This window comes from Antechinus flavipes, chromosome 3 (genome assembly GCF_016432865.1).
Source record: "Antechinus flavipes isolate AdamAnt ecotype Samford, QLD, Australia chromosome 3, AdamAnt_v2, whole genome shotgun sequence".
NCBI classification, from domain to species: Eukaryota; Metazoa; Chordata; class Mammalia; order Dasyuromorphia; family Dasyuridae; genus Antechinus; species Antechinus flavipes.
Window position 1 is genome coordinate 88,335,184 of NC_067400.1, and position 16,962 is coordinate 88,352,145.

The following is a 16,962-nucleotide window of genomic DNA, read 5'->3' on the forward strand; positions in this document are numbered from 1 at the left end:
ACATCCTAATCTTCAACTCAGATTTTTTTCATTATATTATTTAATTGACACTTATTAAACCCTACTTGGCTGAAATGGGACTAGTTTCTGCCTTCAAAACACTTATAGCATGTTAATCATTTCCAGTTCCATCTTCTAAATGGGTGAATTAGAGGAGATGACAGAGATTGCTTCTAGAAAAGTCTAAATCGTCAAAAAAAAGAGCACAGAATTATTAGTAGATAATAATAAACTAACATTTACAAAGCTCTTTAAACTCTACTAAACACTTTACATATTATCTTCCTTTATCCTTGTTATAATCTAGGAACTAGGGGCGTAGTTATCTCCATTTTTGAGTTGAGAAATTCAGATGAGATTGTGATTTTAGTTCTGAGACAAATCAGACTGATTTCCTTGACTTCAAGTCTAGGACTCTAGAGGGACTGAAACTCTCATAATGAAATTGAAAAAAAACAAAAACAAAGTATTTTAAGGATTGTGAGTCCTTAAGAATGAAGTGTTTTTTTTTTTTTTTTCCTTTCTCTTGGTTTTTCCCCTTTGTTCTGATTCTTTTTTTTTTACAATAAGACTAGGGTGAAAATATATTTAATATGATTGAACATACATAACTTATATCAGGTTGCCATTTTGGGAAGGGGTAAAGGGAAGGAGAGTGGGAGAAAAAAATGAAAGTCAAAATCTTATTAATGTTGAAACCTAATAAATAAATAAAGCTTAAAAAAAAGGAAAGAAACCCCCTCATTCCTAATCTTATTGGGGGAATTTCTTTGCCTGCTCTGTCTCTTCTTGATTTAAAAAAAAAATATAATTTCCTTCTGTTTTTGTCCAAAAAGAGAGCTCTATGAAATAAGCAGGCACTTAAAAAAATGCGGGATTTGAATGATTGTGATTGCGGGTCTAGAATCCTTTCTCTTAAAGGTTTATTTTATTTTATTTTATTTTTCTGTGCCCTATGGTTCAGTATGTTTCTAGGTAGCTTGGACTTCTAAAATTAGGGTTGAGTCGTCGAACTAATTACCTAACACCCGCCTTCTCTCTCTCTTCCCCTTCTAGCTTCCCATCCAAGAGGATTCTCTTCCTACCCTTCATAACTATGGTGTGCCCACATGGGGATGTAGGAAGGGGGTTGTCAACCAATGTGAATCCTGTAACTCCGACCTACTACAGGTGAATGGCTTTGACAATAACAACGACCCTTTGCGAAACTGATCTCTGTAGCGAGGCTCTTTTTAGAGAAGGCCTTAAGAGTCCGCGGCCACTTAAGGCAGGTGGAATTGATCTTGTCCGAGGTTAGTTAGGTTGTTGCCACAGGCAGCCCTCAAAAGAAGCTCGGGTAGGTTGGTTGACACCTGGAACGTCAGGGCCGGAGGAAGCTGTTGCCGGGAGAGGGTACAGAGTCGGGGGGTGGGGGACAGCGCCTCTGCTAAGGAGTGAGGAAGGAAATCAGGAAAGCAGAATAAGCCTTTCTGGGGTGTGGGGGAACAGTGGAGAAATCGAAACCTAAGAGCGGGCTTTCCCTGGCCGCTTTCGTTTTCCCCTCGAGACCAGAGTCCCTCGAGAGCCAGCCGCCAGCTGCCTTTGAACTTTGCTCCCAGAGCCTGGAGCATTGCTTCCCTGAGACCCACTGACCATGTACAGCCGAAGCAGGGTTTCGTTCTCGCAGCCTTCTTTCTCTTCTGCTGCTTGGCATACAGTTAAAAGGCGGCCTGAACAGGGCTTGCTCCAAGGCCGGAGAATGAGTGCTGGAGCTTCCTATGAAGACCAGTTGCTGGAGAGCTCCGGATCTGGACCCCAGAATCAAAAGCCGTAAGTCTAAAGTGAGCTGCATCCGCTGGAGGAGGCATCTCCTTTCATAGGTGGTTTGTCCACATCTGGGAAGTCTAATCTTTTAAAAACACCAGCGTGGATCCTAATGAGCTACAAATGCATTTCATTGGTGGTCAGTTTCTTCTTTTGTAAATTGAGAGAATTGGACTGGGTGGTCTCTGTGATTCCAAAAGCTCTTAATCTAGGGTGCTGCTGGATCATAAAACTTCACAGAATCCTCTTCCTTTACATCCTCTCCACCTTTTTTTTCTTTTTTTTTTTCTCCCACTTGAGGTAGTATTTTTTTTCTCCCTAACTCTGTTTTCTATAAAGTCATTGAACCTGATCTCAGGTGAAGTCAGTCGTCAACAATGAAAAAGGAGGAATGCAAATCCATAGCATCTTTAGAAGGGATTTTATGAATATATAGAGGCGATATGTCATAACCAAAGCTGAAACCTAAATTGACAGGTAAATACAGTGAAACTTTTTTTTTTAAAGCAACAACTCAAAGTACTTTATAGTATTTTAGTTGGGACTTCATAGTATTATAGTTGGGACTTCATAGTATTTTAGTTGAGGCTTTGTAGTATTATAGTTGGGACTTTATAATATTATAGTTGGGACTTTATAGTATTATAGTTGGGACTTTATAGTATTATAGTTGGGACTTTATGAGTTTGACTCTCAGGGACAGATTGGAGAATGGGGGTAAAGGAGAGAAGAAAGAAATAGCATTTGAGGGAATAAGACTACAAAGTTTGATGAGAGTAATTCCTCCCTCAAAAATTTTTTATAGCTCCTGCCCTTATCTTTCCTTCATATTTATGCAGCTGTCCTCCTTCTAAAAGTGGACTTTAGATAGTATTTACCTGCATCTACTTGAATTGAAAAACTGAATTGAAAGCTTTGCTCCAGAAATCTTTTACCACCCAGATAAACTTCTAAGAAATAGGCTAGAAGGGCCAGTGTAGAAGAGTTTACCTTCTTTTGGGTGGCCCTAGAGGGCGAAACCAGGACCAACCCTTGGACATTATTAAAAAATCATCCAGTCTTCATCAGAATACAAAGATCTGCCTACAATTAGAATGAGTTTTCTGAACTTAGAGGTGTTCAATGAGAGTTTCAGAACTAGCTAATTTCTTAGAAATAAAAGTAAGGTAACCAGGATAGAGAAAACTGGAAAATTATTTTTAAAATTTCAGATTCTGTTTGCTCAATCTTGTCCTTCCCCCTTCCTCCCCCTCCTCTCCTCCTCACTTCCCTCCCCTCCCCCCCATTTTAGAAACAGCAGTGTGAAGTATTGGGTAGAGAGTTAGCCTTGGAGCAGGAAGACCCGGATTTAAGTCCTTCCTGACACATATTAGCTATGTGATACTGGAGAAGTCACTTCCTTGTGCTATAGGCAATTCTCTCACTCTATAAAATGCAAGAAGGTGTTTACCTGTATGGGTACCAGGAATTTCCTCAGTGGGGAGTTCCCTATCCACTGAAATCACAATTCTGTCCCTATTTCTTTTAAGGGATAAATGGACTCATTTGAGTGAGGTGGTATGCAATTTAATCAAAAGCAGAAACCTGAGCAGAGTTAACTGCTAATGCTTATTAGGTGTTCTTGAATGAAAGGCTGTGAGCTTTTTTTAGAAAAAAAATTACATGTAATATGTGTGTATGTATAATGAATATTCAGCCATAGGGTCTGGTGACTTGTTAGGAATAAGTGCTCAGGATTCTAGATTTTTGGGTTACTGAAAATTAATGAGGTCTTACTGTTGCATGACTTCTATTATCCTGAGGACAAGAGAAATGTAGCAATCCTTATTTGAAATTACCCAGATCATCCTTCTTATTCAAAGGGAATCCTAAACTGAATATTTTTCAAAGTTCGGGTATGCGTGAATTCCCTCAAAAAGCACAGGATGAAATCAAACGGACTGTTTACTGGCCACCAGGTAATGTGTGTTTCTTAGCAACCTGTCTCCAGCTTTCAACTGTCTAGAAATTTCTGATGAGAGGGGAAAATGAAAGTGATACTATTTGTAAGGATCTTTAATTACAACCACCATTTGAAAAGCAAGGAGAGCTGTACATCCATACTATTGTCATTTAAAACCCATTCCAACTGGTGAGAGGGAAGGATTAATGTCATTTCCCCGTGGTGTAAGCTATACTACTGTGTAATATATGCCCAATATATCCAACCCTAAACAGCCAATGTTTGTGAACACTCCACCCTTTTAGCTTCCTCCCCTCTTCTGGTCCTGATCTTAAAGTACCAAAATGTGTGCATGTCATGTCAACATTAAGTCGTTCATTTGATTTCCACTAGTAAATACGGAGTAAGATTGGTTGATCAGAAGTTTCAGAGTCAATGATTTTTGTCATCACTTGCTTTATTGCATGATCTTCTGTGCCTCTATGAATCAGATCAAGTCTGACAATATTGTGGCACTAGCTTCATTGTTCACTTGGGATATCTAGAGAAGAAGTAGGACCCACCTGAAATCCTGCAGAGAAGGCTCCGACCATGCTTTATCAATGAAACCCTAGAATTGTATTTTGTACTGTGGAATTTGGCCTTTTTCTTTGTGGTTGCTCTAAAAATGCAAATTTTGACAAATTGTTAGTTAGTAGAGGAAACTATGCCCTTTGGTTCTTTTTCATACTCCCATCCATAGAATTTAATCAAAATTGAAGATTCAAGAGAGAGGACACTATATTTCCAGGCTTTCTGGAGGGGAAAGTTGACACCAGCATTTTCCTCATGGATTTATTATCAGTTTACCACACAAGATTTCAAGGAATTTCCCCTTGAGTAAGATTGGGGACTTACATTCTTCTGACTAAGCTGAGATATTTTCTTCCCTGTGGAAGATTGTATATTATCTGTTGTGTTCTAATTATATTTTTGATTTCTGTTTGCTGTCGGTTTGGATCATTTTTAAAAAAAGAATTCCAATAAATTGATCTCTGATGGGCTCATACTAAACAAGTAGAGGATGCTGTTTTTCTTTCATAGAATATATGCGTGTTCCAGCTACTATATGGTACCTGAATCAGGAAGATTCATTTCCCTGACTCTCAAACATATAACTGTGTGACCCTGTGTAAGTCACTTAACCCTATTTGCCTCAATTTTCCTCATCTGTAAAATAAACTTGATAAGGAAATGGCAAACCACTCCATTATTTTTGCCAAGAAAACCCCAAATGGTGTCTCAAAGATCCAGACATAAGTGAAAAATGACTTAATGACAACAATAAATGTATGCTACATGCCATCCCTGAAGGAAGATAAGTTTCTTTCACTTGTCTCTATATTCTAACATCTGGCACATAGTGCTTAATAATAAATGCTTGTTTATTAAAATCAATAATTTTAATTAATTGGATTTGGGTCAAGTGGAATCTCCATTCCTTTTAAAGATCTTTTTCTTATTAAGTTTGTTTGTTTATTTGTTTTTTACATGCTAGTTTTTTAACCTTTCAAGAATTGCCTCTTTTGGGCAAGATGGCAGAGAAAAGCCAAGAAGTTACCTGAGCTTTCCCCAATTTCCCTTAGAAACAACTTGAAATTAAGCCTCTGAACTGATTCTGAAGTGACAGAACTTACAAAGAGATAAAAAAGAAACAATTTTTCAGTTCAAGATAGCATGGAAGACCTTGAGAAAAGATCAGTCTCATTTGCGTGAAAGGAGAGTGCAATCCAGTGCAAAAGGTGTTTGCGCAAGCCATTGGGAGGATCTCGGCCACAGCACAGATCAACAATCTAGACTCCTCTGTCTTGTAACGACAATTGGCACAGCAGAGCACTGGTGGAGCCTCCAGTCCCAGTGCAGATGCAAATTGCCAATCTCAAAAACTAGGCAACAGTAGGTGAGATTAAGTCAGGCAAATCCAGTGCTGTGAGCAAGTTACTAAACACCAGAAACTCCAGCTCTGAAAGCCAAAGCTAAAAGCCATAAAGAAGCTTGAAACAGTCACCCTTGTGTTCCAGAAGCAGATCTCAACTTTAAAAGCCATAAAATTCGGGGGAGGGGAAGAAAGGGAAAAAAAAAAAGTAAAATGAGCAAGAAAAATAAAAAACTTTGACCACAGAAAATTACTATGGTGATAGGGAAGCTCAAAATACCAAATCCAGAAGTGGACAAAATGCCCACATTTGAAACCTCAAAGAGATATAAATTGGTCTCAAGCCCAAAGAGCCTTCTTGGAAGAACTCAAAAAGAATTTTTAAAGTTAAATAAGAGTCAGAAGAAAAATTGAGAAAAGAAATAAGAGGTATGGAAAAGACAATCAACAGCTTGGAAAAGGAAGGACAAAAACTGACCCAAGAAAATAATTCCTTAAAATTGACTACCCTTTAAACGATGATTCATTGAGTAATTGTTCTTATTCTGGAATTTGTGTCAGTTCCTTATATTCTTTAGATATCAACCTTTTATTTGATAAATAGAATCCACTTCAATTTTTTTTCTGATTCTGGATGCATTTTTTGTGTACTATATTTATCTCCTACAATTTCTTCTGGTCAAAAGATTAATTCTTAAAGCTATGATTTGGAGGAAATCCTTCCTCATTTCATTTTGTCATATATGCTTTTAGTAATCTAGATTGTTTATCTTTTGCAATTTATTTTGATTGGTTTTCATTATTTTGCCAAGGTGTTATGTAGCCTGTAAACAATAATTTTGGAATAATGAGTGTTTTATAATTCTAGATTTAGTAAACACCATATTACTATGCAGTGTTTCCCTTTCCATCTTTTTCTTAATTTCCTTTGATATTCTTGACCTTTTGTTGTTTTGTATGAATTTTATTTTTCTACTTCTGTAGAATAAATCATTGACTTATGATCTGTGTAAACAAACCCAGAATTATTTGGGAAGTATTATTATCTTTACTTGCTGCAGCTGGTGAGCCTCCATAACAGTTATCCTAAGTTCAAGATACTGAGTTAGCATCCATTCCCCCTTCCCCCCTTCCCCTCTTTACTTTTACCTGTCAGTCAGAGGAGCAATTAATTTACACACTAGACAGAATAGACAATAAAATGACAAAAGACTTAACACATATGTGGATTACTCACAGGTTACCCTACCATCACTGAGAAAGGTGCACCTCTGCACAGAGCACATGTAACCAGGAGACATTATAGGAAGAGGGGGCTTGTGTAATGAATAATGATGATAGCTAGCATTTAGAATGTGCTTTAAGATTTACACAATCCTTGAAATATCTCACTAAATTCTCACTGCAACCTTGGGAGATCAAACTGAGGCAGATAGAGGTTATATGATTTGCCCAGGGTTATACAGCAAGTATCTGATATTGGATTCAAATTTGGATTTATCTGACTCTGTCCAGCACTCCTTCCCCTGTGTTACCTGGTTACCTATATGAAAAGATTTACATCACAAGCCCATGTAGAAAGGATACAAATGTAGAAGGAAATATGGTCAGGACAAAGCTGAAATTCTAATCTTGCCCTTTGGTGACTTATCAGTTGGAGAATGACTCTGATGAATTCATATCAGTTCCTTTCATATTCTAGAAATCTAGTTTTATCCATGTTTAAAAACTGTTTAAGTGGGAAGGATCTCAGTGCTTTCATCATTCACAATGTTGGCTCTTCCATTTAAGTAAATTACTTTATATCATGTTAAAGAAAATTCTTTTCCATTCTTTGTTTTTTAATAACACATTTTTTAAAATGTGTTTTTACTATTTTAAATCATTCTTTTTTTTTTTTTTTTTGCATCTTTTATGCAAGATAAGTGACTTGCCCAGAATCACATAGCTAGTAAGTGTTTGAGGTCAGGTTTGTACTCTGTTCCTCCTGACTCCAGAGCTAGTATTCTATTTACTTTATCAACTAGTTCCTCCCTAACTTTCTTAAACTCAAATTTTGTTCCCCCTCCTATAGAAAGTCTATCTTGATTTACTGTCCTCTCCTCAAAAATACATTATTTAGATTTATTTTCTATTTTCTAGGTTTTTTTAAAATTTACTTTTCTAGGTTTTCTTTTTCTATTGGAATATTGAAATAGCAACTTTTGTTTTTGAATTTCTATTTCCAGCAGCCTAAAACAAGGTCTGGCATATAGTAGGTACTTAATAAATGCTTATTTTTTAAATTGAATTATCTCTCTTGGTAGTTTAGTCAAAGTTTACGTTGACATTAATCTTATCTAGTATCATGATTCTATCTCTTGTTTTTCTGGAGTCAGGCAAAGCATACTTTTCTTCTCTTAATTTCTGATTTTAACCCTATAAATCTTTCTTATTCTTATTTCCTTTAAGCAAAATATTACTGGGCCTAAATACTATGCATTTTGTAACATTTATATTTGAGGGTAAACTCAACCATTAATATTCAAAGTTGCTAGTTTTTAATTTCTTTTGTTGATCTTATTGGATGCTTTGTCAAATCTTTTGATCCAATTTTGCTACTGAAACTTCCCTTCCCATCTTTTATATCTGTAATATAAATTTATTACCATATATACTTATTGTTTGTATTTTAGGTTTTTTATTAACAACTACTTATTCCTTTTTCTGCATGTTTTTCTTGTGAATGTTTTGTTCTCGATTTTTAAATTTTTGACACACTTGCTGCAATTTTTGAAGGAATTTAGTAGTGCTTGGGTCATTCATTTCCATTCTAACATCTTCTAGAAAGTCCCACTTAGTCCTCCTTTCTCCAGCCAGGCTTATATTTGTGTGTGTTTTTTTTTTTTTTTTTTTTTTTTTTTTGGTATGTGTTCTCAATTCTTTTTTTTTTTTTAACTAGTAATTGGTAAAATACATCTTCATCCATTTTTAAATTTTAATCTTTGTTTTTTAAACATCACCCATTGGTTTTTTAAAAACATGACATAATTTCTATATTTAAATCAAAATGGAACTCATTGTAATAAGTGTAAGCAATGGGTCTAAAGCTATTTGCTACTTTCTAAGTTTCCTTATTGTCTTTGTTAAATAGCACTTCTCCAAATAGTTCTTGGGTATATTGAACACTAAAGCTACTTAGTTTGTTTCTGATTTTAGCTTATCTAGTTGGTTCCACTGTCATTTTTGTTTTTAACAAGTACTGAAAATTTTTCACCATTACTAATTCATAATTTGAGGTCTAACAATTTTATTTTATTTTTTTTCTATCTTTCCCATAATTTTCTTCAAAATTCTAGGCCATTAACTCTCCCAAACAAATTAGTTATTATTTTGGCTAGCTCTATAAAGCAGAAATAAAGCTGACCCCAGAGTTGGGATGGTTTGGATTCAAAGTTTACCTGTGACATAAATTGGTCATATGACTCTTAGCAAATCACAAAATCTTTGAGTGCATCAGACATTTCTCTAAGTATCAGAGAAGGTGACCTGCATTAGAGAGTTTTTTCATCTGGGAGTTCCCAATATTAATGAAGTCACAAAATCAGCCATCATCCTGACAAATAAATTCCTCCGTTGATAAATTTGGTTGGCATTAAATTCACAAAATAAATTAGGTAACTACTTTATTTTTGGGACCCAGCTAGAAACATCATGAACAATAATAATTCTCTATTTGTCTTGCTTTAATTACTTAAAGATTGTTTTTTTTAAATAGGATTTTATTTTTCTAAATACATACAAAGATTGTTTTCAACATTCAGTTTTTCAAAACCTTGTGTTCTAGATATTTTTCTCTATCTTCTCACCTATCTCCCCTGGATAATAATCAATCCAATATAGTTTAAACACATATAATTCTTCTAAACATATTTCCATGTTTGTCATGTTGCACAAGAAAAATCAGATCAAAAGGAGAAAAAACATGAGAGTGGGGAAAAACAAGGAAATGAATAACAACAAAGATGAAAAATTATGCTTTGATCCACATTCAGTCTCCATGGTTCTGTCTCTGATTTTGGATGGCACTTTCAAGTCTATTGGAATTTCCTTGAATCTCCTCTTTTTGAAAAGAACCAGATCCAGCATAATGAATACAGAGAGGCTTGGAGAGACTTATATGAACTGATGCTAAGTGAAATAAGCAGAACCAGGAGATCATTATACACTTCAACCACAATACTATATGAGGATCAGTTCTGATGGAAGTGGCTCTCTTAGGCAATGAGAAGATGCAATTCTGTTCTAATTATCAGTGATGAACAGAACCAGCTATTCCCAGAGAATGAACACTGGGAAATGAATGTGGACTTCTTGCATTTTTGTTTTTCTTCCCAATTTATTTTTACCTTTCTAAATCCGATTTTTCTTGTGCAACAAGAGAACTGTACAGATCTGTACACATATATTGTATCTAAGATATACTTTAATATGTTTAACATGTATAGTATTGCCTGCCATCTAGGGGAAGGAGTGGAGGGAAGGAAGGGAAAAGTTGGAACAGAAGTGATCACAAGGGACAATGTTGAAAAATTACCCATGCATATGTTTTGTCAATAAAAAACTATATATATATATCTATAAAAAGAACCAGGTCCATGACAGTTGACCATCACATAAACTTGTTGTTAATGTGTATAATTTTCTTGGTTCTTCTTAATTTCTATCAGTTCATGTAAGTCTTTCCAGGCTTTTCTGAAATAATTTCTTATAGAATAATAATATTCCATTATATTCCTATATCATAATTTATTCATCCATTCTCCAACTGATGGACTTCCATTCAGTTTTCAGTTCCTTGTTACTACAAAAAGGGCTGCCACAAACATTTTTGCACATGTGGGTCCTTTTCCCTTCTTACAATGCAATTGTAATTGTATTCCTCTAAGTTATAAGCTTGTCTTAGTGGGATGGTTTCAAAATGGTTTATGCGTTTTGTGGTCATCTTGAATGTGCTATTTTTTTGGATAATTTCTTTCTGATTTTTGATAATGTTATCTAGAAATGCTGATGGTTTGTATATTTTTATATCCTGCTACCTCTACTTTGTGTTGAGTCATTTTAGCTGTTCTATGACCCTAATTGGGATTTTTCTTGGTGAAGATACTGGAGTATTTTCTATTTCCTTCTCCAGCTCATTTTACAGATGAGGACACTGAGGCAAATAGGGTTAAATGACTTGTCCAGGGTCACACAGCTAATAAATGTCTGAATCTGGATTTAAACTCAGGAAGATGAGTCTTCCTGACTTTTAGGAATGTATTCTTTGTGCATGATCAGGGTTAAAAGTACTGACAAAGATAAGTGAATATGATTTGGAGTCAGCCAGGGTTTCCAGCAAAGCACGTGTGCCTATAACCTGAAGGACAAAATCCATCTTATCCTTCTTTTCCTTTCAATTTATTTCCAACCTAGGAGTACCCCAGACCTTAAATCTGAGGAAGATTCCTACACATAGGCAAAAATTGCTCAATATAATTTAACTACAATCTAATTTATGAATTTTAACCTTGAAATATATTTGTAGTTTTGGGATAGACATTACTGAATATGGGAAATCTTGTGGCAACATCTGAGAAATTAAGTCTATTTTTAAAACTGAAAATTCACTATCATTTTATATACACATATTTATAAATTTTGTACCAATAATTTTGCATTATATATCCAGAGGAGAAAATATAAGCATTAACATTTTCTCACCAAACTTCTGTTCAAATCCAATTAGTGTGCTAAATTTTTAGAGAGAGATTATTTTAGGTATTCCCAATCAAAATATAGAAGATTTTGCCTCTTGGCTTAAAAGATCCTAGCATTCCATGGCAACGTCTATTGGGTAGGGGGGAAGGTGACTATGACAACTTCTATACTGCCCCACCCCTTCTCCTGTGTCCTCACAGAAGTGAATAAATGAAGATGTGGTTCAACATTTACGAAAGATTACCAGTCCTTAATATGTGACAAAGGTACTTCAGGAAAAATTAATTCTGGGAAAACACTGTGCTCTGGGGGTAGAATTTAGTACCCCAAATGATAGACTGGTTATTAAGTTTTATAACTGATTTCCGGTTTAAATCTTAGAACTTCTTAAATGCAATTGAGGAGTAGTGAAATATCTTCTAATAGATAGAAGGAAAAGTAGGAAATTTAAAAAAAAATTATTCCTGACTTATCCTACAGGTACTGAATGGTGTGAAGGACTAGTTATATGTCTGCTGGTGGATGTGGGGGAATTGGGCTATTCTGAAGTCCTTGTCAATTATGTGAAATAGTATCTCAATGGCCTGAAAGAATCAAGATTTTTTTTTTCTTTTTGTGTGTGGAAAGAAGTGTTTCTAGAGTACATGATTTATTGTGAAAACCCTAATTCTTTTGCTGACTCTTATTCCATTTCATGGGGGAAAAATACCTTAGACTTCCTTTCTAAAGGATAGGTAAAAAGGTACTTTACATTTAACAACTAAATTGTGTGATTCAATGAATTAAAAGGACTCAGAGTATTGGCTAGGTGGCAGAGTTCATAGAGTTCTGGGATTGGAATCGGGAAGCCCTGAATATTGCCTTTGACACCTATTAGTTACATGAATGCTGAAGAAGTCACTTAACACTTCCCCACTTTTTTTATGGTCTTAAGTTTTTTTTAATATGTAAAATAGGGATTATAATAGGATCTACCTCCTAGAATTAGGATGAGGATCAAAGGAAATAACATGGGAAACATTTTGTAAACCTTAAAATGCCTTATAATTGCTAGCTGCTATTATTATTGTTATTATATTTTTTGTTGTTATATGAATGAAGGCTCTTTACCTTTTTATTCTCTACATGGGAACATTGATGAAATGAACTAATGAGATAAAGGCAAATGAGAGGGACTATATTTGGTTAAATAGATTACTTAATACGGTGGTTCTTAGGGGGCAGCAAGTAACTTGGAATGAGGAGTGGATTTGGACTCAGAGGATACCACTACCCAATCTTAGGTCTACCTTGTACAGTCACTTAACTTTATCTGAAAGAGATGGGACTGGACTAAGTGACCTTCGAGTTTCTTTCCAGCTTACATCTGTGATCCTAAGTCATATCCCTTAGAGACTAAAACTAGTGATTTGGCTGATTTTTGGATCACTTGAGAAAGTAGAAATACCTACAGTATAATGAAATGTGATACTGAAAAGAAAAATATTACTGGTATTGATGCATATAAAAATACCTATTCACATTATATGTGATACGTATTTATGTGACTTAATTTAGGAAAAAACACCTGGGGAATTATTACCCAAATTATTTTTCTACAACAATATGGCTAAGTTCTATTGTTGGAAATCCATTTATGAATATGGTATACATTCTTATTGTCATTAGTTCTGAATAGCCTTAATAGCCAAGGCTATGGACAGAATTGTTATATTTTATTAAATCAATAAGCTCTAAATTGGGTTAGGGTCAGATTTCATTCCTATTTGCACTAAAGTTTCAACATTTCCTGATATTTTCGTTCCTTAGTGGAGCTTACAATTGTACTCTGCCAAGACTCCAGGAGCAATCATTTCAATTCAAATACAATATTAAAGAAAATGAGTGGGCATTTTATTTTTGAGAAGTCAGTGACAGCTGAAACAGTAAAACAATAAATCAACGGGATGATGAAAGCTTGAAAAACACTTAATACCTATAATAATCATTTGAGACCTACCAGAACTGAGAGGGGGAAGAAACTTAGTTCAATTACACAGTGAGGTTACTTACAGCAAAGTCTGTAGAGTGCTGTAAGGTTATATGCATTGTTAAGGTTAATTACATCTATTCAGAATGTATTTGAATCTGAAACTAGCTTAAAGTAGGAAAAAAAAATCAAAGAGAGCAGGCTGAGAGTGGAGACACAGATGATCTGGGAATCAGGCCGATGGATGCTTTGTTCAGGCTGGGGCTCTTGTTTTTTATTTTAATTCGAGATGGATTAAAAGACTTTTTAATAGAAAGTCCTGTGATATGACTGTAGAAACTTATAATCATAAAAATTCAAGGGCAAACTTACTTTATACCATATTTCAGATGAACTTAAGTCCCAGGCTACTTAATTTAGAAAGGCAATGTCTCAGCAGGCTTCATTCAGAAGTCTTATTATTATTTTTGTTTGTACATCTTACTCTGTCTCTTCCGAAAAAATAAAAAAGCTTCAGAACCATAATAATCTTCAGTCTGTCCATAAAATGTTAGTTGTACAAATGAGTCACATTCTACTTCTAATCTTTGATTTTTAAAGGAAAAAGAAAGGATTAAATAAAGAAACCTTAACTGATTCCTGTGTAACCAAATTTGATTTGCGAAAAATAATAAATACATTGAGGGAGGTGATCATTGTTCCTCCAAAATGGATTTTAGAAAGTTGAGAGATTTTTTTTGAGTGGGGAGTGGGAAGTTGGTGGAAAAGGGGAGAGGGAAGGAAGAATTGGAGGACAATGTATCTTGTCTTTATGTTGCTTTAAAGTTTGCAAAGTATTTTTACATATGTTACATCATTTCATTTTCACAATGACCCTGCAATTTATTATTGTTCTCATTTAACAGATACAGGAAACTGTTACGGTAAGCCTCAATCATATCTGGGATTTTAACCTAAGTCCTCTGGCTCTAAACCCACATATTCTAACATAACTAGATAACCCTCAACATGATTCCCCCCACCTTAAATTTTTTGATGAGAGAATTTTTTAACAGATTTCAACTTCATTAAGCAACATTTTTATTCTGCATGTCTTTTTTCCCCTACTCATTCTCAAAATATATCTTTGTTTTGATGATGTGACCAACTGTATCCCCATTTAAAAAAAAATCTCACCTCTAAATATAATTGAATTCCTGTCCCCTTCATTTATTTTCTCCAAGTTCTTCTTCTCTCTGCTTCAATAATATGCCCTCTAATTCCAGATTCTGTCTGTGAGGTTGTGAGTTAACCAAGATTACATAGTTTGTAAGTGTGTATGTAACTGGATTTGAACTCTGTCTTTCTGACTGAAAATGTAGTCTTTTATCAAGTCACTATTCTAGTTAATTGCCTCTAAGAAGAATACACTCAAAAAAGCATTATTGTTTCTAGAGAGGAAAATGTAGGCTTGGTTTTTATTAGCAAAACCCCATAAGGGGTCTTATCACATATACATTAAGAGACAGAATCTGGAATTAGAGGGCATATTATTGTAGCAGAGAGAAGAAGAACTTGGAGAAAATAAATGAAGGGGACAGGAATTCAGTTATATTTAGAGGTGAGATTTTTTTTTTAAATGGGGATACAGTTGGTCACATCATCAAAACAAAGATGTATTTTGAGAATGAGTAGGGGAAAAAAGACATGCAGAATAAAAATGTTGCTTAATGAAGTTGAAATCTGTTAAAAAATTCTCTCGTCAAAAAATTTAAGGTGGGGGGAGTCATGTTGAGGGTTATCTAGTTATGTTAGAATATGTGGGTTTAGAGCCAGAGGACTTAGGTTAAAATCCCAGATATGATTGAGGCTTACCATCTCTGTATGATCTTGGGTAAATAAATGCCTTCTTTTCCCCCTCTATAAATGAGAGTGTTGGACTTGGAGGTACAATTCTGGATTTATATTCCGTCATCAGTTTTGCTGTAAGAAGTATATTAAGTGTCAGTTGCTTTCCCCCTCCCTCCCACCAAATCCTTCCCCCAAAAGTTGGTTGAGTGCTAGAATGGCTGCTTCTATCACAGCATTGAAAGTTTAGACCTGGGGTCTTCTAGTCCATTCATTAACCCCTACCAATGAAGAAATTGAAAGTTCAGAGTGCTAAAAGTGGCCCAAGGTCATACAGTAAGGAAAGGAGTCAGGGAATAAACCCATTGTCTCTGGACACCAAATCTAGTCCTGTTTACATTGCACCATATTATAAATGACACAGTGGAGGGTATTTAGGAGTATTTGTGTCTCAGTTTGTATATTCTTAAAGGTAGAAATTAAGGAATGATATGATATGGATTTACTTGAGGTCATTAAAATGTTCAGGTAAAAACTCATTTTTTAGTTTCATATGTATTATATTTACTGAGAGGCAGAATGACAATGATCAAGGAACTTAAATGTTTCAGCTGTGAATTTCTTTTATGGAAATGGAATTATTAATACTTTTTCAGAGTTGCTTCAAGGAAATTGTATATGAATTTTAAATGGTTCCATAAAGATGAAGATTATAATTATATTGTTTTCTTTTTAATTTAAAAACCATCCTTGAGAAGGATGTCAATTCGAATGTTGACCACATTCTAACTAAAAAAAAAAAAAATAGTTTACAAACTTCTTGAAATGGTTTATTGTAGTTGGATGACCTGCTTGTTCGAGATTTATACTTTCAAAAAAGATTTAAAGTAGCAAACAACCTGATAGTTTTAAACTTTTGCCAAGCCTTCACACATCCTTTTGTTATTGTTCAGTGGTTTCTAATTTTTCATGACCTCATTTGGGTTTTCTTGGCAAAGATACTAGGGTGGTCTGGCATTTTCTCCTCCAGATCATTTTACAGATGAGAAAACTGAGGCAAACAGGGTGCAATGATTTATTTAGAGTAATATAACTAGTGTCTGAGGCTGGATTTGAGTTCAGGGACATGAGTCTTCCTCACTAGAGACTTTATACTCTATATAGGGTGCTCCTTCACCCATTCTAATTCCTTGTAACTTAAGCCCACTTGTGATCTGCCTTCATTGTCTACCTCTGAAAATTGCTATAAATTTTACTTAATATGAATGTATACTGTGATAGGATGATTATTCTTTTTTTTTTCCCCCTTCGGCCAGTGAGTATTTTTATGGGCCAGTATATGAAAATAAGGAGTGAAATTAGTTATTATTCTTGGGGCATTTATAGTTTACTTATATATAGATGTACATTTAGAGGTACATACAAAATGATTTTTGAGGGAGGGATCAAGAAAGTCTTCATGTACCAAGAGACATAAATTGAGCCCTCAAGAAAAGCAAGTATTTTAAGATGAGGAGGGGGTATGTACCAAGCATGGGGAAGAACTGGTATGGAGAATCAGGAGTAGGGGAGGGAATAATGTACTATATTATAAATATATATTATATACACATATACACACATATATGTATATATATATAATATACACATATACACACACACAACATATATATATATAGACAAACAGACTGGAAAGCTAGTTTGGAGTCAGATTGTCAAGGGCTTTAAATGCCAAATAGAGGATTTTATTTTTTATCCTACAGGCAC

The 16,962-nt window shown here is 34.8% G+C and overlaps 1 protein-coding gene across 1 annotated transcript in view; it reads left to right on the plus strand.

Moving 5' to 3' along the window:
• Positions 1-1,334: 1,334 nt before the first annotated feature.
• The window catches only part of EPSTI1 (epithelial stromal interaction 1), a 105,634-nt gene continuing 90,006 nt past the window's right edge, over positions 1,335-16,962 (plus strand). Inside the window, exon 1 of the mRNA XM_051983861.1 lies at positions 1,335-1,809. Within this exon, the coding sequence (XP_051839821.1) occupies positions 1,634-1,809 (176 nt within the window). The 5' untranslated portion in view covers positions 1,335-1,633. The remainder of the gene's footprint in view (positions 1,810-16,962) is intronic.